Source organism: Gopherus flavomarginatus, chromosome 2, assembly GCF_025201925.1.
Source record: "Gopherus flavomarginatus isolate rGopFla2 chromosome 2, rGopFla2.mat.asm, whole genome shotgun sequence".
NCBI classification, from domain to species: domain Eukaryota; kingdom Metazoa; phylum Chordata; order Testudines; family Testudinidae; genus Gopherus; species Gopherus flavomarginatus.
In genome coordinates this window covers 79,524,239-79,549,590 of record NC_066618.1, presented here as the reverse complement: position 1 = coordinate 79,549,590, position 25,352 = coordinate 79,524,239, and the positions used below count along the sequence as shown (strand labels likewise).

The window sequence follows — 25,352 nt, the reverse complement described above, 5'->3', positions numbered from 1 at the left end:
GTGAAAGAGTATAAGCATTGTTCTGTAAAATGTATCTTTTTAAATACTTCTCTCCCTTTTTTCCCTCCCTTATGCAGCTGCAAATTTTTCAAGCCTCCCTACTCCATCTCGAAGGCTATTTCAGATAAGGCGGCAGAAAAAAAAGACACGAGACGAAATGTTCTCGGAAATCATGGAAGTGACCCGCAGTGAAAGAGCTCATCTGAATGAGTGGAAGGACGTGGTATCAAATTACAGGAAAGATGCCAGTAAATGTGAGGACAGGAGGATCGCTCGAGATGAGAGGTGGAGGCAGGAAGATCAGAGGAGGCATGATGCAACGCTGGGGCTGCTGCATGATCAAACTGACCTGCTCTGGCATCTGGTGGAGCTTCAGGAACAGCAGCAGGATCACAGAGTGCCGCTGCAGCCCCTGTGTAACCACCCTCACCATGTTCCATATCCTCCTCACCCAGACGTGTAAGAACGTGTGAGGGGAGGCTCCATACGCCTGCCTGCTCCACCCCCGTGGACAGCCCAACCAAAAGGCTGTCATTATTTTGAAAATTTTTAGTGGCCTTTTACTTCCCTCCTATCCTCCTCCCAAATCACACCCGGGCTGCCTCGTCAGTTCTCTCCCTCTTTTTATAATGCATTAATAAAGAATACGTGATTTTTAAACGGTAGTGAATTTATTTCCTTAAGCAAGCTGTAATCGAAGGGGGAGAGTGGGTTGCTTACAGGGAATGAGTCAATCGGGGGGGGGGGGGCGTTCATCAAGGGGAAACAAACACAGCAGTCAGACTGTACCCTGGCCCGTGATGAAACTCTTTTTCAAAGCTTCTCTGATGCGCACTGCTTCCTGGTGTGCTCTTCTAATCGCCCTGGTGTCTGGCTGCGTGTAATCAGCGGCCAAGTGATTTGCCTCAGCCTCCCACCCCGCCATAAAGGTCTCCCCCTTACTCTCACAGAGATTGTGGAGCACACAGCAAGCAGCAATAACAAAGGGGACGCTGGTTTGGCTGAGGTCTGAGCGAGTCAGTAATATGCGCCACCGTGCCTTTAAACGGCCAAATGCACATTCTACCACCATTCTGCACTTGCTCAGCCTGTAGTTGAACAACTCCTGACCACTGTCCAGGCTGCCTGTGTATGGCTTCATGAGCCATGGCATCAAGGGGTAGGCTGGGTCACCCAGGATAACTACAGGCATTTCAACATCCCCAACTGTTATTTTCTGGTCTGGCAAGTAATTCCCTTGCTGCAGCCGTTTAAACAGAGTAGTGTTCCTAAAGACTTGAGCGTCATGAACCCTTCCAAGCCATCTCACGTTGATGTTGATGAAACGTCCCTTGTGATCCACCAGTGCTTGCAGCACCATTGAAAAGTACCCCTTGCGGTTTATGTACTGGGTGCCCTGATGCTCCGGTGCCAAGATAAGGATATGGGTTCCATCTATCGCCCCACCACAGTTAGGGAATCCCATTGCAGCAAAGCCATCCATTATGACCTGCACGTTTCCCAGTGTCACTACTTTTCGTAGCAGCAGCTTAATGATTGCATTGGCTACTTGCATTACAGCAGCCCCCACAGTAGATTTTCCCACTCCAAATTGATTCCCGACTGACCAGTAGCTGTCTGGCATTGCAAGCTTCCAGAGGGCTATTGCCACTCACTTCTCAACTGTGAGGGCCGCTCTCATCTTGGTATTATGGCGTTTCAGGGCAGGGGAAAGCAAGTCACAAAGTTCCATGAAAGTGGTCTTACGCATGCGAAAGTTTCGCAGCCACTGGGAATCGTCCCAAACCTGCAAAACTATGCGGTCTAACCAGTCTGTGCTTGTTTCCCGGGCCCAAAATCGGCGTTCAATGGCTAGTATCTGCCCCATTACCATCAGGATCTCCAATGTGCAGGGGCTCATGGTTTGAGAGAATTCTGTGTCCATGTCCTCATCACTCTCTTCGCCACGCTGCCGTAGCTGCCGCCTTCTTGCCTGGTTTTGCAGGTCCTGATTCAGCATAGACTGCACGAGAATGCGTGAGGTGTTTACAACGTCCATGATTGCAGTCTTGAGCTGAGCAGGGTCCATGCTTGCTGTGCTATAGTGTTTGCACAGTTCACCCAGGAAAAAAGGTGCGAAATGGTTGTCTGCTGCTTTCACGGAGGGAGGGGTGGGGCTGTACCCAGAACCACCCGCGACAATGTTTTTTGTCCCATCAGGCACTGGGATCTCAACTCAGAATTCCAAGGGGTGGGGGAGACTGCTGGAACAATGGGATAGCTATGTGATAGCTACCCACAGTGCAACGCTCCAGAAATCGACACTAGCCTCGGCACATGGACGCACATCGCCGAATTAATGTGCTTAGTGTGGCCTCGTGCACTCAACTTTATACAATCTGTTTTAAAAAAACGGTTTCTGTAAAATTGGTATAATCCCATAGTGTAGACATATCCTTAGACTGCATCTCTCAACTTCACAGTGAATGCTATTACCATGATGGGGCATTGGTATTATGTGAAGTTGTATGGAAAAGTTTCTATTTATTGATTCATGAACGTGACTCCTGCAGCATCTTGTGTTTTCTTCAGCAGTCTTGCATCCCATTAGTGACCAGGCATAACCAAGCTCATCTTGAGATATAAGATTACAGCTCAGGATTTTATGGCTGCAGTTCATATAGATTAAGGAATGATAAATTTCAGTTTTCTGCCAATTCTTAAGTAACTTAAGATGTTAGTAATGAAGTTGTAATATACAGGAGCGGCTCTAGACATTTCGCCACCCCAAGCAGGGCGGCATGCCGCAGGAGGCGCTCTGCTGGTCGTCTGCGGTAGGTCCACTGGAGTCACGGGACCAGCGAACCCTCCACAGGCATGCCTCTGAGAGGTCCACTGGAGCTGCCTGCTGCCCTCCTGGTGACCGGCAGAGTGCCCCCCGCGGCATTCCGCCCCAAGCACGCACTTGGCATGCTGGGGTCTGGAGCCGCCCCTGGTAATATAGAAGCTGAGTAACTGGATGGGGAAGAACAATGTTATTGAACTTTAAGGAAAAGCAGATTTTAGCTACAGGTCTCAGTGGGAAGGTTCCAGTATTATAAAGGCATATGTGTCCAAGCCAAGTTGGTATTCTGAACACTTAAGGTATCAGACATTTATTAAACCAGTGATGCTCCAGGATTTAGTTCACAAGCATACTGTGGAAATCTTTCTTTGACAGGTGACAATGTGGCTTACAATAGGTTTTATATGTATTTGTCTCCGTAGTCAGACATGGGACAGGATTTGACACTTCTACCTCATTCTGTGTGGATAAAAAAAATCTTGATTTGTTCTTGTTTATTAATGTTACCTTTGTCTGAGTGTGCTTACAATAATGGCTTAATCTCATTTGATTTTTTTTTTAAATTGGTTCACAGTGAAGTATCAGCTGAACATCTGTTGAAATTCAAATATTAGTATCTTTTATCTTCGTATATTCAACAAATATTTAATAGCCTTCCAGTGGAGGGAAATAATGTTTTTTTTTTTTAAATCTCTGTTTACCTAGGAGCGAGGGAAAGAAGAATGCAAAACTGGCATCAGTGCCTGATATGGAAACATCATTAGACATTTGGAAAGGATGAAGAAAGTCTGAGACTTCATGAACAAAGAACAAACCCAGATGATATCTCTGAAAGGGGCACTGTCAAGGTTGGTGGAACTCAATTTTGATCAGTGGTTTCCTTCTGTTACAAAATCCTTACAATTAACTTTCTCAAAATAAATGTTTGTTTTCCCCATTTAAAAAATAATCAGCGCCACCATTCATGACCATATCTACAATAATAAAGGATATGCATGTTGCAGAAGGGTAGACTTTCATCAGAGTAATACATCATTCCAAACAGTTATTATAAAATGATGGCTGGGGAGGAAGAAGAGGGAAGATGTTGAGGGATTTATAATTCTGAAGTTTAGGGAAAAATACTTGGATAATGCCAATTAATCTTCAAAACAAATCTTGGTTTGGGAAGTTTATATGATTTTATTTCTGGATTCAGGAAAGACTGACCAAAATGCTTGGTTTCTGGGCTTCTTCTTAGATTTGCTTTTTCTTTGTGGATGAATTGTTGTCAATTAATTGTTGGTTGGATTATGTGTAGCTGAGGTCTACTGTGGGTTTGTTGTGCTGGGGGAGAAGCTGTTTGCTGCTCTAGTGGGTATTATGGCATGCTGCAAAATATGTTTGAGTATGTGAACTGTCAAAATGGATTTAGTTTGGTACTATTAAGATTTGATATAACTGAAGAAACTTTATAGCTAAGAATTTCTGGGTCTGGCTGTTTACAAAATAATGGACCTTTATAATTATGTCATCCTGACTACAATCTTGCTTTCTCCCCTGCTCTGTTACTTTTGCAATTACTATCTTGAGAGGTTGTATTAGATGTTAGTAGTTTACACCATTAATGCTTTACTTTTTGGAAAGCTTTCCAACCCTTCTCTGTAAAAGTCTGTGATAAATCTGTCAAAACTGAACTGTGGAGAACAAATTATGATCAGAATTGTGGGTATTTTCTGGTTAACTTTTTCACCACACACAGGGCGTATAAATGAAGGATATAAACTGCTGGAAGTTGAGATTCCGAGCTTTCCAGTGGTGGTATGACATTTGTTTCTCGCTGTGGTGGTCCATAAGATATCAAACCTTAATGTTTTCTAGATTGGGTGACCAGTGAAATACAGTGGTGGTGCTTGTCTAGGAAAGAACATAACAATTCTGAGACTTGCAGAATTTTCATTCTTTGCTGTTTAAATATAAGACTACAGCACTTCACGTGCCTAGCTTTGGTACTTGGAATTCTCTTCCCAAACCATTTGTATAAAGAGGGCTGGGTAGCAATGATATTAACTGATGTGCGCCTCCCTCTGTTGATTCCATGTGCTATTCAAAATATATTGGTGATCAGTGAGATCATGAAGAGTTGGACACTTCCCTTGTTACATCTAATCTGATTTAGTTCCCTGTGGTTGACTTTTGAATCAAATTTCATCTGTTGCTTCCTTCAGGTACTGTAAGAAATCACTTTTTGGGTGGAGTTGGCCATTGCAATGGCCAAAGGTGAAAGAGTGTTTCAATCAATTGGTTAAAAATCTCTAGTTAATCTTCCCTTTTTTGCCTTGTTGATATATTCTGGGCTACACACAGTGGTCTTCCTGAACCCTCTATATCAGAGATACCTCTATTTCCATCCCTTTTACCCACCGAAAAATACCTATTAATGCTGTTACTTTTAGACTGAAATAAAAACTAAATACATAACAGGACTCAGCAGTGTTCATCCTGCAGGATAGTTCTCCAGTTTTTCAAACAAACTTGCAATCAGGAACATCTATTGGATGATATGTTTGACAGTCCTCTCTATTTCCAGTCAAAACTGGGTTTTGTTGAGCAAAAAATCCCTTGTAATTGAACATTAGCTTTGCATTTATGCCACTTTAACCACATAAATGTAAGTCATATTTTCTCTTGAGCTATCTTGAAAGCCATGTTTTGACCAAGTATATTTTTTGTGTCCCTGTCATAAACAGATAAGTAAGAGTTAATAAAACACAAGTACTTCATATCTCTTTTGCCTGTAAAGGGTTAACAAGATCAGTGAGCCTGGCTGTCACCTGACCAGAGGACCAAGCAGGGGACAGGATACTTTCAAATCTTGAGGGAGGGAAGTTTTTGTGTGTGCTATTAGTGTTTGGTTGTTGTTCTCTCTGGGTTCTGAGAGTGACCAGACGTGCAACCAGGTTTCTCTCCAATCTCCCTGATACAGGTTCTTATAGATTCAAAATAGTAAGTACTAGGTGATAAGGCGAGTTAGGCTTATGTTTGTTTTCTTTATTTGCAAATGTGTATTTGGCTGGAAGGAGTTCAAATTTGTATTTTGCTGAAATGATTTTAATTTGTACTTGTATACTTAGGCTGGGATGGTATTCCCAGTGTCTATAGCTGAAAGACCCTATAACATATTCCATCTTAAATTTACAAAGATAATATTTACTGTTTTTTCTTTCTTTAATTAAAAGCTTTTCTTGTTTAAGAACCTGATTGTTTTTTTATTCTGGTGTGAGATCCCAGGGGACGGGGTCTGGATTCACCAGGGACTTGGTGGGGAGAAAGGAGGGAAGCGGGAGAGAGAGGTTAATTTCTCTCTGTGTTAGGATTACTTTCTCTCTCAGGGAGAGTCTGGGAGGGGGAGAGAGAAGGAGGGAGGAAGGTGAATTTTCCTCTCTGTTTTAAGATTCAAGGAGTTTGAATCACAGTGATCTTCCAGGGTAACCCCAGGGAGGGGAAGTCTGGGAGAGGCAACGGTGAGGGAAAGGGCTTACTTTCCTTGTGTTAAGATCCAGAGGGACTGGGTCTTAGGGGTCCCTGGGCAAGGTTTTGGGGGGACCAGAGTGTACCAGGCACTGGAATTCCTGGTTGGTGTCAGCGCTACAAGTACTAAGCTGGTAATTGAGCTTAGAGGAATTCATGCTGGTACCTCATCTTTTGGACGCTAAGGTTCAGGGTGGGGAATTATACCATGACAGTCCCAGTTAAGTACAGAAAATAACACTTATCTGCTAATGGAAAGCATTATCCATTTCCTTTATCAAAGCACTTTACAAAGGAGTTGAGTCTCATTATCCCTATTTTGCAGATGGAGAAACTGAAGCATACAGTGGTGAAGTGACTTGGCCAAGGTCACCCAGCAGGCAAGTGGTAGAGCTGAGAATAGAACGGAGATCTCCTGAGTCCCATTCCAGTGCTCTTAAAAGCATTAATGAAAGAGTAGTAATTGCATTTTTCAAGCTTAGAATATTTGAAATTTTGGTGGTGCACACATGTAGTGATATTTGTGTATTATAATAAATAATAGTGTGCCTGTTGGCTACTAATGAATACTTTTCTTTTTCTGCCAAACCTTGTTAAGTTTACAGTTGATGTCCTATGTTTCAATTTTCTAAGACTTGGTTTAAAAACGTACATTAAAAAGGTTGCCATCAGTTAGGAATGCATGACTTCAGATTAAGTTCACAATTTTGGGCTAATCTATTGCTGGATTTGCAACTCAGTTTTAGCCCGCCTGTTGTGTAAAAATGGGAAACAAAAATGCAGCGTTAATACAGGAAGTCTTTGTTCTTCTTCGAGTGCTTGTTCATGTCGATTCCAATTGATGGCCGGAAGATTTTTCCCTTAGCAGCATCCGTTGGATTGGCCTGGGCACCCCCTGGAGCTGCGCCTTCATGGCTCCTAATATATAGCCCTGCTGACCCACTACCCCTTCCATTCCTTCTTACTGCCAGTGACGGTGGCTGGGGTTTCCCTCGGCTCTTGCTCGGCAAGTTTCTTCGTTATTCCGCGTATATCGTTAATTAGTTGTTGGTAGTACTCCAGCTAAAGTTTAGTACAGTATAGTAGTTGGGGGAGGGCGGGGTTCCCCGCACCCAAAGCAACCCCGGCACTGTGGCATGCTGTGGTCCCCGGGATTTAAGAACTGTGTGGCTTATGCCAAGCACATGCCTAAGAGTGATCTGGGGGAGACCCATCAGAAAGATCATTGCAAGAGCTGCCGCGCGTTCCGCCGAAGAACACTTAAAGAACGGGAACAGCAGCTAAAGGTGATCCTCATGGAGGTAGCCTTGCGCGCGCCCCCCCTATTCTGACCAGGCTCGAGAGACTGACCCCTACGTCATCGTCCTCGACGCGGAGTTCCAAAGGCGCCAAGGAAGAACTCCTCCAGGGATGCTTGGCACCGACACAGCTCCTCACGGGGGCCAATCTGATAGTAGGCACTGCTTCCACTCTCCGGTGCCTCAAAAGAAGAAAAAGCCGGAAGACTGTTCTCTGGCTAAGCCTCGAGAAGTGCGACCCCAGGTGGGCCACTCCTCAGCATCTCCTTACAGGGCCCTATCGACTCCTGTCCAGGGGAGGCAGTCGAGTCTAGCCCCACCTCGATCTCTGGTGCCTACACAGGAGCTTCAGCTCCTGTCCATGCCAGAAGCGTACCAGGCCACCAGAGACCTCCTCCACTTGATGGCACCATTCTCGCCTGCCAGGGAGGAACCCTCAGCATTGATGGAGCCCCATCCTCTGGTGCATTCTAAAGGAAAGCCTGCTATGATGTTGAGGCACTCCCCTTCGCCTTGTCCATTGGCACCTACACGCTCCGACAGAGAGCCTTCCCGCTCCCTGAGCTCTTGACGTTTGAGGCATCGAGGACTGGCTCCTCCATGGTCTTCAGTGTCTGAGAGCTCAGAGTTGGAGCCCAACTCCTACCGCTCAAGTAGGAGCAGAAGCCATAGAGCGAAGCTGGGCAGAGACGGAAGGGAGCAGCAGGCGTGGCCTCCGCAGTGGCAGAACCTGCCTCAATGGCCCTTCTGGACTCCCTGGGCTTATCACCAGGGCCAGGGACGAACCCAGGGCCCACGCTTATCAACATCTTCAGTCGCTTCTGCCACTTTTGTGCCGCCTTCCACGGTGCATACGCACCTGGCGCCTACAGTCCCAACGCCTTTCCCTATGGCACCGTCATCGACTCTGGTGTCATGCTCGGCTCTGACTTCAGCACCGGCCTTCGCAACGATGACACACTCGTCTCCCACACCTACACCATTGTTGATGTCGACCTCAATGCAGGCATCTACAGCTCAGGTGCTGATGTTGGCACCTGGCCCCTGGACCCCGACAGCTTCTGTGAACGTGCCGATGCAGCTCCCTCCTGTGAGACTGATGCCGACGTTGACTACGACCCTTGCGGCCCTGGCACCGACATCGGCACCACCTCCTCCAACGCTGCCCTGGGAGTCACGTGACCTGTCCGGGGCAGATGGCAGGGAGCTTCCACCACCGACACACATTTCCTTGTCCTTGTTGCTGGATGAAATGTTGGCAGGGACATCCAAGCTCCTGTGTTAGAGGACAATAGAGTTCTAGAGCAGTTGCTCTGCAGGGCTGCCCAAAGTTTGGGCATTAAGGCCGAGGAAGTGGTTGAGGACATGGATCCTGTGGTGGACATCCTAGCACCCTTGGGACCTTCACGGGTAGCATTACCCCTCATAAAAATGGTGGTGGACACCACCAAGACTCCATGGCAGACTCCCTATCACCCACTGCCAAACACAATGAGCGCTGGTATTTCGTCCCTTCCAGAGGCTTTGAGCATCTCTATTCCCATCTGTCTCCGGACTCACTAGTTGTCGATGCGACTAACCAGCGGCCATTGTCAGCTGGCACTCTGTACTTATAATACCTGCGCTTCCATGGCTAAGTTCATAGAGCTCGTCCCTTTAGACTCTTGATCAGAGTTCACCATCTTGGTGGATAAGGGAAATTAGTCTCCCATGCTTCACTGCAGGCAGCCTTAGATGCTGCCTACGCTGCCACAAGAGTCATGGCGACAGGTGGCTATGTGGTGGGGGACCTGGTTGCAAGTCTCAGAGTTACCCTACGAAGTCCAACAAACAATTCAGGACCTCCTGTTTGAGCGTGAAACTCTGTTTTCAGAGAAGATGGACAAACGGCTCCACAGCCTAAAAGATTCCCAAGCCACCCTTAGACCCTTGGGCTTGCATACCCCCGCCACACAGCGGAGACACTTCTGCCCACAACCTTCTCAAATGTTCCTGCAGCAGAACCACCAGGACAATTCTAGAAGGAGGAACTGGAGTGGTAGGAGAAGGCAACATCCCTTTACTAATCAAGGCCAGCCCAAACCGCCCTCTGGCCCTAAACCGACCTTTTGAAGGTGCAGTCGAGGATGGTGCACCAGACCAGAGACTGGATTCACCCTGCCTTACCTTTTCCTCCTGACTATCCCCTTTCTACCATGCATGGTCCCATATAACTTTGGACTGCTGGGTGCTTTGCACAGTAGAGAGGGCATACTTGATCCAATTTTGTGCCCTTCCGCCCTTCCACCCCATTTCCTCGTCCCTCTTCAGGGCCCCTTCTCATGAGTAACTTCTCATTCAGGAGGTGCAATCGCTCTTAGCACTAAGGGCGGTGGAGGAGATTCCGGAATACAGGGGCGAGAGTTTCTATTCCCACTATTTCTTAAAACCGAAGGCCTAAGGCCTGTCCTCGACCTGCGCAACCTCAACAAGTTTGTGAGGAAACTCAGGTTCCGCATGGTCTCCCTGACCCTCGTTATCCCTTCACTGGATCCAGCAGACTGGTATGCTGCCCTCGATTTGAAGGATGCATATTTTCATGTAATGATTGTGCACAACCACAGAAAGTTCCTCAGGTTTGTGGTCAATGTTTCCCATTACCAATTACTGTCCTCCCTTTTGGCCTGTCATTGTCGCCTCGAGTCTTCACCAAGTGCATGGCAGTTGTCACCACCTTTCTGTGGAAACATCGGATACAGGTGTTCCCATACCTCGCCGACTGGCTGATCAGAGGCTGATCGAGGGCTCAGCTGGAAGCTCAGGTGGCATTCGTCAGAGCCACTTTCAAGAATCTAGGCCTCCTACTGAATGAAACGAAATTGACTCTTTGTCCCGGTCCAGCGGATAGAGTTAACGGGGCGGTTCTGGGCTCAGCCCAAGCCAGAGCATTCCTCCCGCAGGCAAGATTCCAGGCCCTTGAAGCCATGATCCAGGGACTCAAGCACTTTCCCACCACGAGAAATTGTTTCAAACTTCTCAGCCACATGGCGGCCTGTACATACGTGGTTCGGTGCACCAGACTCAGGCTTCGTCCGCTTCAGTCGTAGCTTGTGTCAGTGTACAGACCTGCCAGGGACAGCTTGGACAGGACTGTGACCCTGCCTTTCTCTATCCTCGACTTGCTCCTGTGGTGGACGGACACTTAGCAGATGTGCTCAGGAGTCCCCTTTGCTGCCCCACAACCATCCCTGACGCTAGTGACGGACAAGTCAGACTTGGGGTGGGGAGCTCATCTGGGGGACCATAGGATGCAGGGCCTCTGGGAACAGACAGATCTCAGTCTTCATATCAAAGTCAGGGAGCTCAGGGTGGTATGCCTAGCGTGTCAGTCATTCCACCCATATCTAGCAGGCCAATGTGCATCAGTCATGATGGACAGTACGACCGCAGTGTTCTATATCAACAAACGATAGCGCACGCTTCTCTCCCCTATGCCAGGAAGCCCTCAAGTTATGGGACTTTTGTATAGAGCACTCAGTTGAGCTAAAGGCATTGTACCTTCCAGGAGTCCAGAACAAGCTGGCGGATTGCTTCAGCAGATCTTTTCGCAGCCACGAATGGTCCCTTCGCTTGGATGTTGCATCTTCGCTCTTCCAGAGGTGGGGCTGTCCCCTGATCGACCTTTTTGCCACACGACTCAACAGGAAGTGTCTGCTCCTTCCAGAATCACAGACTGGGCAGCACAGTGGACATGTTCCTCCTCCATTATGGGGGACCGCTTCTATACGCTTTCCCACCCATACCACTTATCCATAAGAGCCTGCTTAAGATCCACAGAGACCTGGCTTGGATCATTCTCATAGCACCAGCCTGGCTTCGCCAGCATTGGTATACGTCTCTCCTAGACTTGTCAGTCAGAGCCCTGATGACCCTGCTGCTCTTCCCGGACCTTCTTACGCAGGATCACAGACGGCTCCAGCACCCAAACCTGCAGTCGCTGCATCTCACAGCTTGGAGGGTCCATGGCTGACTACATTCGAGCTCTCTTGTTCAGAATAAGTCAGACAGGTTCTCTTGAGTAGTAGGAAACCCTCCACTAGGGCCACATACCTGGCGAAGTGGAGGAGATTTTCAGTCTGGTCAGCTCAGCACAACTTTCCCCCAGCACTAGCCTCAGTGCCCCAGATTTTGGATTACCTTTTCTACCTAAAGCAAGAAGGTCTCTCCTTGTCTTCCATAAGAGTACATCTAGCTGCCATCTCAGCTTTCCACCCAGGGGTACAGCACTGCTCGGTTTTTGCTAACGCATTGGTCAGTTGCTTCCTGAAGGGCCTCGACAGGTTGTACCCATGTTTCTGCCAACCGGTTCCTGCTTGGGCCCTTAACTTGGTCCTCTCTAGGCTCATGGGGCATCTGTTCGAGCCTCTAGCAACATGCTCCCTGCTCTACCTCTCCTACAAGGTCGTGTTCCTGGTGGCAATAACTTCAGCCTGGAGTGTGTCTAAGCTCAGGGCTTTAACGTCTGAGCTGCTCTACACCATGTTTTTGAAGGACAAGGTTTAGCTCAGACCCCATCCGGCCTTCCATTTGAAGGTAGTGTTGCAGTTCCACATCAACCAGGACATTTTCCTTCTGGTGTTCTACCCCAAACCTCATGCGACTAGCAGGGAGCAGAGGCTCCACAGTCTCGACGTCTGCAGAGTTCTGGCCTTTTACATCGAAAGGATGAAACCGTTCAGGAAGTTGGTACAACTCTTTGTCGCAGTAGCGAACAGGATGAAGGGCCAGATTGTTTCGACACAGTGCATTCTATCATGGATTGTGGCCTGCATTACTGAGTGCTACAATCTAACAGGGATCCCAGTGCCCCCGATAATGGTGCACTCTACAAGGGCGCAAGCTTCATCAACAGCTTTTCTGGCTCAAGTCCCTACCCAGGAAATTTGCAGGGTAGCCACGTGGTCATCAATACACACTTTCGCCACACACTATGCAATTACTAGGTAGGCCAGAGATGATGCGGCCTTTGGTAGAGCAGTACTCCAGTCATTGGACAGCTCTGACCCTGCCTCCTAAATTTGCTTGGGAGTCACCTGATTGGAATTGACATGAACAAGCACTTGAAGAAGAAAAACCGGTTACTCACCTTCTCGGAACTGTTGTTCTTCGAGATGTGTTGTTCATGTCCATTCCAATACCCACCCGCCTACCCCTCTGTCAGAGTAGCCAGCAAGAAGGAACTGAAGGGATGGCAGGTCAGCAGGGCTATATATTAGAAGCCATGAGGGTGCAACTCCAAGGGACGCTCAAGTCGACCCGACGGATGCTGCTAAGGGAAAAATCTTCTGGCAATTGTGCACAAGCACGCGCACACACTTGATTGGAATGGACATGAACAACACCTCTCGAAGAACAACAGTTCTGAGGGAGGGATAGCTCAGTGGTTTGAGCATTGGCCTGCTAAACCCCAGGTTGTGAGTTCAGTCCTTGAGGGGGCCTCTTCGGGATCTGGGGCAAAAATCAGTACTTGGTCCTGCTAGTGAAGGCAGAGGGCTGGACTCGATGGCCTTCCAAGGTCCCTTCCAGTTCTTCTTCGAGTGATTGCTCACATCCATTCCAGTTAGGTGTGCGCGCCGCGCGTGCACGTTCGTCGGAAACTTTTTTACCCTAGCAACTCCAGTGGGCCGGCAGGTCGCCCCTTGGAGTGGCGCCGCCATGGCGCCCAATATATATCCCTGCCGGCCCACCCGCTCCTCAGTTCCTTCTTACCGCCGTGTCGGTCGTTGGAACTGTGGAGCGCGGCATAGCTGTCCTCCACGTCCCTAGCTCTCCTTGTTCTCTATCGTTATCTCTATTGTAGTTGTTAATTAGATTGTTAAGTGTAGATAGTGGTAGTTAAGTGATAAGTAGTTTGTAAATAGTTCCTCGCCGGGGGCTTAGCCCTTCCCGGCACCCGGCACCGGGCTCATGCCTGGTTCGCCGGGCTTCAAGCAGTGTGCGGCCTGCAAGAAGCCCATGCCTACCAGCGATCCCCACGACGCGTGCCTGAAGTGCCTGGGGGAATTGCACAGATCCGACAAGTGCCGCATCTGCAAGGCTTTTAAGCCAAGGACTAAGAAGGAGAGGGATCAAAGGCTCCGGACTCTCCTTATGGAGGCGGCACTTGACCCGGCGGCTTCGCAGGCCGGGATGTCGGCGCCGGCACTGGATCGCACCGGCACCGAGAAGACTCCCCGGCACCGACCTTCTCCGGCACCGGGGACAGAGCCTAGGCCGTCGAAGTCCATTACTCCGGCCAGGCAGACCCGAGTGGAGCGCCCGGCCTCAACATCGGCCGCGGCGCCGCCGGCACCGTCGACTCCGGGCCCGGGGGGTCCGTCGAGTCCGGTGCCGCCAAGCTCCCCCATGACATCTGGGGTCGAGATAGTGGTGCCATCCACACCAGAGACCTTCGCCTCGGCACGGGACCTCATAGCCATGACCGAGCCCACTCAGCTACCACCCCCGGTACCTCCGGTGCGGGTCGTGTCCAGAGGCAAGCCTATGATGTCGGCACCGTCTCGGGACTCACGTTCTCGATCCAGGTCCCGACGTCACGGTCGCTCCAGATCCCGCCGCTGCTCGCAGTCCCGGCACCGCTCCCCTCAGCGGTACCGGTCGCACTCGCGGCGCCGGTCGACATCGAGACGATCGCAGTCAGACTCCAGCCGCCGTTACCGGCACCGCGATTCCAGGAGCCGATCCAGACATTCGCCGCACCGGTCGACCTCCCGGCGCCGAGCTGGTGGCAGGTCCCGGTCCCGGTCGACCTCCCGGCACCGAACCGGTGGCAGGTCCCGATCCCGGCACCGAAGCGGCGCCCGGTACCGGTCCAGATCCCGGCACCGTGACAGAACCCGGTCCCGGTCCCGGCACCGATACGACTCCCGGCACCGGTCCCCGGCACCGAGACGATCGCCCGTGCCGGCCCGCGCGGACCCTTACCATCCAGGGTCCGCCCCGCCATGGCCCTCTAGACAGCCGTCCGTGTCTTCATTAACGGACAGTGGGTACGCGCTGGGCACCGACCGGCAGGCGGCGCTGTTCAGTGAGCCTCCACAGCAGGACCAAGGCCCGCAGCAATGGGGTTTCTGGACACCCTGGGCATATCATCAGGCCCAGGGCCCCCAACAGCTCCCTGCTAGGCCGGCGACTGCGGAGCGCAGGGCACCTGAAGCCTCATTGTCTCGCCCCCCTCCCTCCCCGGATGGGGAGGAAGGGTCCAAGCATCAAGACTCCGCTTTGGCTCCTGAGGCAGAGGCGAGGGCCGAGGGAGACCCCCCATTAGACACTCTCTTGCCGGGGGTCTCCTCATCCTCCTCCCCTGATGAAGCGGTGGCTGGGACCTCCTCCAACAGCCCCCCCCCGCTGGACCTCAGGGCGCACCAGGACCTCCTCAGGCGAGTAGCCCAAAATCTGAGTCTGCAAGCCGAGGAGGTCTCGGAGGTAGAGGACCCTATTGTGACCATCCTCTCGGCAGACGCTCCCACCAGGGTCGCCCTGCCGTTCATACGAACCATCCAGGCCAACGCCAACACCATCTGGCAGTCTCCGGCCTCCATTCCTCCCACTGCGAAGGGCGTCGAGAGGAAGTACATGGCTCCTTCTAAGGGCTACGAGTACCTCCACGTACACCCGACTCCGTGTTCCCTGGTGGTCCAATCCGTCAACGATAAGGAGCGTCACGGTCAGGAGGCTCCAGCCCCCAAATCCAGGGAGGCCAGGCGGATGGATCTCCTCGGCCGTAAGGTGTACTCGGCTGGGGCGCTGCAGCTCAGGGTCTCCAACCAGCAGGCCCTGTTAAGCAGATACGCCTTCAACTCCTGGGTGGCAGCAGATAAATTCAAGGAGCTGCTGCCACAAGATGCTCGTCAGGAGTTTACGGCCATCTTAGAGGAAGGCAAGAAGGTCGCACGCACGTCCTTGCAAGCCTCTTTGGACGCTGCGGATTCGGCTGCCCGTACCCTCGCGTCGGGTGTAACAATGCGTCGCCTCTCCTGGCTGCAGGTTTCCGGCCTTCCGCCGGAGCTCCAGCACACTATACAGGACCTTCCTTTCGAAGGCCAAGGATTATTCTCGGACAAGACAGACCCCAGACTCAAGAGTCTGAAAGACAACCGAGTCATCATGCGGTCACTTGGGATGCATACACCAGTGACGCAACGCAGACCCTTCCGGCCGCAGCAACAACAACAACAGCGCAGGCCGTATTCCCAGTTCCGCCAGCGGCAGGACCTTAACAGGCGCCGCGGCAGGAACGGAAGGCGCAGGCACTCGGGGAACCAAGGGGGGCAAAACCAAGGCTCCTCTAAGCCCCCGCCTGGACCCAAGCCTTCATTTTGAAGGTGCGCCCGAGGGCGCAGTAACAGTTTCCCCAATGGATCCTTTCCCCCCGTTTTCCAACCGCCTTTCGTTTTTCCTCCCAGCGTGGTCCCTAATAACATCAGACCGCTGGGTCTTACGCACGGTGCAGTCGGGATACCGCCTGCAGTTTGTTTTTCCCTCCTCCCCGCCCCCCTTCCTCGTCCCTCTTCAGGGACCCCTCTCACGAGCAATTCCTTCGGCAGGAGGTGCAGACGCTCCTCGGCAAAGGAGCTATAGAGGCGGTGCCGGAGAACGGGAAAGGCAAGGGGTTTTATTCCCGCTACTTTCTGATCCCCAAGGCCAAGGGAGGCCTCAGGCCTATCCTCGACCTGCGAGAGCTCAACAAGTACCTGGTGAAGTTGAAGTTCCGCATGGTTTCCTTGGGGACCATTATCCCATCCCTGGATCCGGGAGACTGGTACGCCGCCCTCGACATGCAGGACGCGTATTTTCACATTGCTATCTGGCCACCCCACAGACGTTTCCTTCGCTTCGTTGTGGGGTCTCTGCATTACCAATTTGCAGTCCTCCCATTTGGCTTGTCCACGGCCCCGAGAGTGTTTACGAAATGCATGGCAGTTGTTGTGGCGCAGCTTCGGCGCAGTCGTATCCACGTGTTCCCGTATCTGGACGATTGGTTAATTCGGGGCACGTCGGAACAACAAGTCTGCAGCCATGTCCGTGTGATCACCGACATGTTCGCCACTCTGGGCCTCTTGGTGAACACAGACAAGTCCACCCTGGCCCCCACACAAAGGGTGGAATTCATCGGGGCCGTCCTGGACGCCACTGTGGGCAGGGCCTTGCTGCCATTGCAGCGGTTCCAGGCCTTGTCGGCAATCGTGCAACGACTACAGACAGCCCCCTTGACGTCAGTGAGGACGTGTCTAACCCTGTTAGGCCACATGGCGGCCTGTACTTTCGTGACCAATTACGCTTGGCTCCGCATGAGGCCACTCCAGTTGTGGCTCATCAGTCATTACAGACCGACAAGACAGCCACTAGATATGTTAATCACGATCCCCCAGAGGGTCTTAGATTCTCTCGGCTGGTGGCTGGACCAGTCAGTGTTGTGTGCGGGTCTCCCCTTCCACCCATCTCAGCCCTCGGTGTCCCTAACAACAGATGCCTCAGATCTCGGCTGGGGGGCCCACGCAGGGACCCTGAGGACGCAGGGCCTGTGGTCCCAGGAGGAGGTGGGGCTACACATCAACATGCGGGAGTTGAGAGCGGTCCGTCTTGCTTGTCAAACGTTCTGTCATCAGCTCCAGGGTCGTTGTGTCGCGGTGTTCACCGACAACACGACGACCATGTATTATATCAACAAGCAGGGCGGCACCAGATCCTCCTCCCTGTGCCACGAGGCGATACGACTCTGGGACTTTTGTGTAGCCCACTCCATTCACCTCATGGCTTCCTTCCTCCCCGGAGTACGGAACACGCTGGCGGATCGATTGAGCAGATCCTTCCTGTCACACGAGTGGTCCCTTCGTCCAGACGTCGCCCTCTCCATCTTCCGGAGGTGGGGTTATCCCCGGGTGGACCTCTTCGCGTCCAAGGGGAACAGGAAGTGCCAAGCGTTCTGCTCCTTTCAGGGCAGGGAGCCCGGGTCGATAGCGGATGCCTTCCTCATCCAGTGGTCAACCCACCTGTACTATGCGTTTCCCCCATTCCCGTTGGTCCACAGGGTCCTTCTGAAGGTGCGCAGGGACAGGGCTCACGTGATCATGGTAGCCCCGGCATGGCCCAGACAGCACTGGTACCCCATGCTGCTGGACCTGACCATAGCCGACCCAGTTCCCCTGCCCCTTCATCCGGACCTGATTACCCAGGAGCACGGGACCCTCTGTCACCCGGACCTGCAGTCGCTGCACCTAGCGGCGTGGCTCCTGCGTGGCTGACTGGCTCTGAGCTGCGCTGTTCCACGCCGGTGAGGGAGGTGCTCTTGGGCAGCAGGAAGCCGTCCACAAGAGCGACATATTTGGCCAAATGGAAGCGCTTCTCCTATTGGTGCGTGGAGAGAAATCTCCGCCCTATGGAAGTTTCAGTAGCCGACATCTTAGACTACATTTGGTCCCTCAAAGGGCAAGGTCTGGCCATATCGTCGTTACGAGTCCACCTAGCAGCTATCTCCACCTTTCACCCGGGTGCGGATGGTCGCTCTGTTTTTTCCCACCCGACGGTGTCTAGATTCCTTAAGGGGCTGGAACGTTTATACCCTAACGTCCGTCCCCCTGCTCCAACCTGGGATCTTAACCTGGTGTTGTCCCGGCTCATGGGGCCCCCCTTTGAGCCGTTAGCTACTTGCTCCCTGCTTTACCTCTCTTGGAAGACGGCCTTTCTAGTAGCTATCACCTCAGCTAGACGGGTGTCGGAACTCCGGGCTCTTGTGGTAGACCCCCCATATACGGTCTTCCACAAGGACAAGGTGCAGCTGAGACCACACCCTGCTTTTCTCCCCAAGGTGGTCTCAGCCTTCCACGTCAACCAAGAGATATTCCTCCCGGTTTTTTTCCCGAAACCTCACTCCTCAGGCAGGGAGCAGCAGCTCCACTCGCTTGATGTCCGTAGGGCTCTCGCGTTTTACGTGGAGAGGACTAAGCCCTTCCGCAAATCCCCCCAGCTTTTCGTGGCGGTAGCGGACCGCATGAAAGGGCTTCCTATCTCCTCCCAGAGGTTATCCTCATGGGTAACGTCCTGTATCAGGACCTGCTATGACTTGGCCCACGTCCCTACGGGCCGTGTGACTGCGCATTCTACCAGGGCACAGGCGTCGTCGCTGGCTTTCCTTGCCCGTGTGCCCATCCAGGAAATCTGTCGGGCAGCGACCTGGTCATCGGTCCACACCTTTGCTTCCCACTACGCCCTGGTCCAGCAGTCTAGAGAGGATGCGGCCTTCGGATCTGCTGTGCTCCATGCCGCGACTTCTCGCTCCGACCCCACCGCCTAGGTATGGCTTGGGATTCACCTAACTGGAATGGATGTGAGCAATCACTCGAAGAAGAAAAGACGGTTACTCACCTTTGTAACTGTTGTTCTTCGAGATGTGTTGCTCACATCCATTCCACACCCGCCCTCCTTCCCCACTGTCGGAGTCGCCGGCAAGAAGGAACCGAGGAGCGGGTGGGCCGGCAGGGATATATATTGGGCGCTATGGCGGCGCCACTCCAGGGGGCGACCTGCCGGCCCACTGGAGTTGCTAGGGTAAAAAAGTTTCCGACGAACGTGCACGCGCGGCGCGCACACCTAACTGGAATGGATGTGAGCAACACATCTCGAAGAACAACAGTTACAAAGGTGAGTAACCGTCTTTTCTAGGAGATAGGCATATCTCTTATTATTATTATTATTATTATTATTGTAACCATTTTTTATCTTCTCCTTGCTCTGACCCTATTTTTCCTTCCCTTTTTGTGAACATTTGTCCCATTGATTGTGCTATCTTTTGAATATTTCTCAGTAACAAAGGCATAGCTGACTTTTGATCAAAAGCTTTTTGTAACAGGTTGAAGTTTTAAAGAGAAACAGTCACCTTGTAATCAGATTTTACAAAAGTGAATAGTTGCAGGTACTACTTTTGTTCTTGAGCCCTTCTGCCAATTGTTCTCTTTTCTTTCTCTGTTGCTGTTAGTGAGATGCACAGAGATTAGGGGAAAATCTCTCTTCCTGTTTGTTCACTTTGTACGTTTTCAGAACCATGGCATATAGTCAGTTTCCCTATTTTCTCCTAGTGTTTTAGTTATAGTAATCTTAAATGCAGTAGTACTTGTTGATTTAAGTCTCACCTTTGTCTTATCTCACTGTCTGCCTAGGTTTTTACCATGCCTTACCTTTGTGGTCTGAGCATTTCACACAATTAAAGTGTGTGTGTGTGCATGTGTGTGTGTTTGTTTAATGTGTATATATAAACTTCGCTTTCTCCTCCAGTGTGCAGAGAATGGACTTTTTTTGGATTTTTCTTGTTGATGTTAGGTCAACATGGATTTTGTATTTTTGACCTCAAGGTTAGCTTTACCTCATGCAGCACCAAGATCTAGTTTTATGGGCCGATCACCAAGAAATGTATTTCCCATGCGCACGAGGCACATTCCGGAATTTGACATTACTAGTGTAATGTAGCTTAAGGTGATGATCACTGAGTGAAGTGGTCAGATGATTTGAGCCAGTCACATGGAGGCTTTGGGGGAGGATGACCAAAACCTTGAGTCTTTTGCTATTTCATAGGAAGCCAGCAAAAAGAGTGGAGCACTGGGGTAATGTGCTTTGGCAGGTTGTGTTGCTGAGCAGTTAGGCTGCTATGTTCTGAACCAATTTTAGCTTTTTTTTTAAAATTTAACATCATCAGTTTCAATCCTAGACATGAAGGAATAAAACGTTCTCTGTGGGTACGTTCAAATTAGATAGGAGGCACACAATGCTTGTCAACTGTATTTAGAAATGACATTTTTTTTTTTATGGCTATAGGCTATTTGCATATACACAAGCAGTGGTGGTGAGTTCTTTACCATGCTTCATTCTTCTTGTAAGCATAACTTTAGTCTTTTTAGGATTTAGCTTCCGATAGCTGTTCTAACACAAGAACTAGGGGCCACCAAATGAAAGTAATAGGCAGCAGGTTTAAAACAAACAAAAGGAAGTATTTTTCTTCCAAACAAAGCACAGTCAGCCTTTGGAACTCCTTGCCAGAGGATGTTGTGAAAGTCAAGACTATAATAAAGGGTTCAAAAAAGAACTAGATAAATTCATGGAGGATAGGTCCATCAATGGCTATTGGGCAGGGATGGTGTTCCCAGCCTCTGTTTGCCAGAAGCTGGGAATGGGCTACAGGGCATGGATCACTTGATGATTATCTGTTCTGTTCATTCCCTCTGGAACACCTGGCATTGGCCACTGTTGGAAGACAGGATACTGGGGTAAATGGACCTTTGGTCTGACCCAGTATGGCTGTTCTTATGTTCTTCATCCAGTTGCTGGTTGTGCTGTTTACTATCTTCATATAGATGTGCTTAATGGCTTCATATAGATGTTGAACAGATTAAGGGAGAGGAGGAATCCATATCTGAAGGCTATTGAGTTGGAGGAGCATATGCCCATCACAGCTTAGAGTTTGATGTGAGATGAGCAGTTGAAGCCATCTCAAATCCAGAGCAGCTAACCATGCCCACATATGAAACGGGGAGCAGGATTTTTGATAGGAGTACAAATGTTTCTTTTTCCTGGTCAAGAAGAGCTCATTCATCAGTGACACCATCTCTCTGTTCCATGTCCAGCCCTGAAGCTTAATTGTATGGGACCCAGAATATTGGCAGAATCTAGGTGGAGTTGGAGGTGATCTCTGCAAGCTTCTCAGTTACTTTGCTCAAGAACAGAAGGCTAGATACTGGATAGTAATTTCTTAACTAATAGTCAGATTTTGATGTGGTTCAGGAAGACCGTTAGGTCTCTTTTTAGAGGAGGTATTAATGAGCTCAGTTAGAGGGCAAAGACTTTCTCAATACTTTCACTATCTGGCAACGACATGGATTAGGGTTGCAGCCTCCCTCATGGCTTAATTTTCATGCAGTACTTCCTGTTTGTCTGTGAGCATAGACTGAATTTGGAGAGGGTTTCTTGTGTTTGATTCCTCATGTTGTGAATGACTTTCTCGAGAAGTAGGCTAATTGTTCTTTGAAGTGAGAGGTGTTGGGTTCTGGAATTGAGTGGAGACTTTCTGGGTTAGAAGACTCCTCGTCCCCTTATTGACTGTGTCCTTTCAAGACTTTCTCTGTTTCTTTTACGGTCCCATGGCTGTGGTTTTGGTGTGCTTTTTTAAATATCTAAATACACTTGTTGAAATTCTAAGTAACTTTTTAAATACAAAAGGGACTTCCCTTGCAAAAAAAGGGGACTTTACTATTGACTTAAATGGCGCTAAAGTTTGACACTTGGTTTTTAAAAGTGAAATGAACTTGGAGTTACCTTTGGGGTGAAGTGCCTGAAATCCAGTGACTAAAGGAAAGCTATCAGAGGGGAGCAGCCTTTTTTTTTTCTTTTTAACCTATGGAGTTGGCACATCTACTTTTGAGCTTCAAGTTTGTCCTGTGGGTTGTTTCACTTGTAAGGTTTTAATTGAGAGTCAAGTGACAATGTCAGATTAAAAATTATTTTTTAAAAAATAATTGTCCTTTTTACAGTGCATAAACATATCAAACACTTAATCACAACCTTTTAATTTTTCAGTTGCTATAGTTTGCATGTTGCTGTTCTATTGGTAAACAATCATTACATTTATGAGGTAGAAAGTAAAATCTAGGGCCTCATTCTGAGTTGTGGTAAATGGGAAATTTTACCCAACATATTTCAAAGTCACTGCAATAGAACATTGATCCAAGAAATGGGTGTGTTTCACCTCATTTTTTGGCATATTTTAACACTTGTGTTGCAGCACATAACAGTTGTTGTGTGATTTGAAGTTCTATTGGCATGACTTTCAATTCTTATGATTATCTCCCCTGTTTTAACAAGAACATGTGGGCTTCTATAATTGACCATGTTTATACTGTAGCATGTGGCAGAACTAATTTATCCAAACTACAGCTTCCTTGAAGTGTTAATCACACATTGTATTTTCCAAATCCAAGGCACATCAAGGGTATCCAGTTTTCAAGAGAAGTTTTTGGGTATCGTGAGGTTCCTCTAATGTCCTTCGAGTAAATTTCTCTTGAAATTCCATTACTCTTTATCCCATTGTGCCTTTTTAAAACTCACTTTCTTCAAACACATTAACAGCATGGTTTTCTGACCAATGCTGGTCAGCAGTGCATTGCTTTAGTTAGGGTCTTGGCAAAACATTCTTTTTGAAGAACTCACTTGCAGAATAACTTCAGATGTATTCTATAAAGCCCACATTGCAATTATTTTTTAATGGCTTACACTAAGGAGCAAGTGAATATATGTAATCTTGTTTCTCTTTCTATGTTTTAGATGTTTGGCAGTGAAAATGGATTACTTATTTGGAACAAATGTTCTTATATGAGAAGATCCCAATTCCAAACAGTTTAAACATTATTCCTTCTTCAGGAACAGTATGGCAGGCTTCAAACGAGGGTATGATGGAAAAATTGCTGGATTGTATGATTTGGATAAAACCTTGGGCAGAGGGCACTTTGCTGTGGTCAAACTTGCCCGGCATGTCTTTACAGGTGAAAAAGTAGCAGTAAAAGTAATTGACAAGACTAAACTGGACACTCTGGCCACTGGGCATCTTTTCCAAGAAGTTAGATGCATGAAACTAGTGCAGCATCCTAATATTGTTCGTCTGTATGAAGTGATTGACACCCAGACCAAACTTTACCTTATCTTGGAGCTTGGTGATGGAGGAGATATGTTTGATTACATCATGAAACATGAAGAGGGACTTAATGAGGACCTGGCTAAGAAATACTTTGCTCAGATAGTTCATGCTATATCTTACTGCCATAAACTACATGTAGTTCACAGAGACTTAAAACCAGAAAATGTTGTCTTCTTTGAAAAACAAGGACTTGTGAAATTGACTGACTTTGGCTTCAGCAACAAATTTCAGCCTGGAAAGAAGCTCACTACCAGTTGCGGATCTCTAGCATATTCTGCTCCTGAAATTCTGCTTGGGGATGAGTATGATGCACCAGCAGTGGGTAAGTCACTCTTCTTAAATTTGACTAGTAATATTAACTTTTATGTACCTCAGCATTTTACCAGTTAGATGTTTTCCCTTCCAAAATAATGCCATACTTATAAGACAAGAAGTCATATAGTAAAGGTCAAATCACTGAGTCAACCTTGCAATAGCTTTATTTGAAGGAGACAATATGTAGCCTATTTAAGAAGAACTTTCAAACCGCTTGTTAAATCTTTTATTTTTATCTTAAAGCTCATAAAAATGGAAACTCATGCAATTTATGCACGGGATTAAAATAAGAATAGTAAGGTGTATGCAGTATGCCTTCTGGTATATAGTGATTCAAACAAAATCCAGCTCCTTCCATAGGGAACAGAAAGGTAAAATTAAAAACAAAACTCCCCAAATCTAAACACACAAGAATCACTTACCTCACAAACAGAAGTAAAGTTTGAGAACGAGCAGTTCTTCTTTTGAGTAGTTGCCTGTGTATATTCCATTCTTGGCGAGCATTTGCTTGAAATCCAAGTCTCTTGGCCAGCAGTGTCTGAGTGCTCTCATGCAGCTTGAGGGCCTTTGTGCTCCCACACCAAGGGCATGCAGCATGGGACGTACTGCCACTCAGTTCCTTCTTACTTCCTGTGGCTTTAACACGGTGCACCCAGAGTCCATGATCACTTTCTCTCTTAATAAGGAAAATTTAGATTTAGTGTATATATTAGTACAGTAAACTTGGTTTAGTTAGTTGCCTGTTGGCACCACCTCTTTGATAGGTTTCACTTAGTTCTGAGAAGTCTTTAATACTTGTACATATTCCGAACTGGGATCTTTCAGTACCCAGTGCTTAAAGATGTTGCAGCCAAAGTCTCCTGGATTAAAATTTGCCCCATTGTGAAGCAGCAGTTCCCATTAATGATGGACACACAAGATCTCATTGTTTGGAGGAGTCAAATTTCCCTTTAAATGCACCATGTGCAAGTCCTTTTCAAGAGGACTTTGAAGCCTGAGAAGCGAAGCTTAAAATGTTTCCACTTTACCACTCCATGCACCCTGCCTCACATCCAGGTTGGTCTGACCCATTCCTGGTGATCAGTCTGTTGTGTCCAAAAGTGCCAGTGTCAGCTTGGCTCCAGTAAGCAAGCTGCAATTCCAGAGATTTTGGTAGGACTGTCCTTGTTAATGTTCCTGAGGGAAAGGAACATTGCTCCTCCTCTAAAATTAGTCAGTTCTCATATTGCTAATGTAAAGAAGAGGTCAAAATGGCCTCTTCACTCCCGATCTAAGGAGTCTCCACAGCTTGAACTGAGTACTGGAGGAGATTCAGGGAACAAGATACTGGCTGATTGATACTGCACACTGCAGTTTATAGTGTTCTTGAGTAGTACCAAGACAATAGCTATTTAGGTTATTTCGGAACTGTGTGTGTCTTTATTGTTTGCTAACTCTTCAGCACTGATAAATATATCAGTACCAAGCATGTCAATACTAAGTGAATTGACTCTGGCTACCCTCTGGGCTGCACATTAGATTTGAGATTTGCAGCATCGTATATCTTTGTACTGATGAGGTACACATTACTGAAGAACCTCTGCGTTATGGAGGAGCCTTAGTCTCTCTTACTGTCCCTTGAGCTTAATGTTCCATCGGTACTCATGCCCGCTGCTTCAGTGATAAACTGTGTCTTCAGTACCAATCTTGT

General features: G+C 48.7%; 1 protein-coding gene across 2 annotated transcripts in view; it reads left to right on the top strand.

Moving 5' to 3' along the window:
* SNRK (SNF related kinase) overlaps window positions 1-25,352 on the top strand; it is a 104,563-nt gene that overhangs the window by 5,766 nt on the left and 73,445 nt on the right. For both annotated transcript variants that reach the window (XM_050938386.1, XM_050938388.1), the window contains 2 exons: window positions 3,530-3,672; window positions 22,978-23,669. In XM_050938386.1, the coding sequence (XP_050794343.1) occupies window positions 23,081-23,669 (589 nt within the window). In that variant the 5' untranslated portion in view covers window positions 3,530-3,672; window positions 22,978-23,080. The remainder of the gene's footprint in view (window positions 1-3,529; window positions 3,673-22,977; window positions 23,670-25,352) is intronic.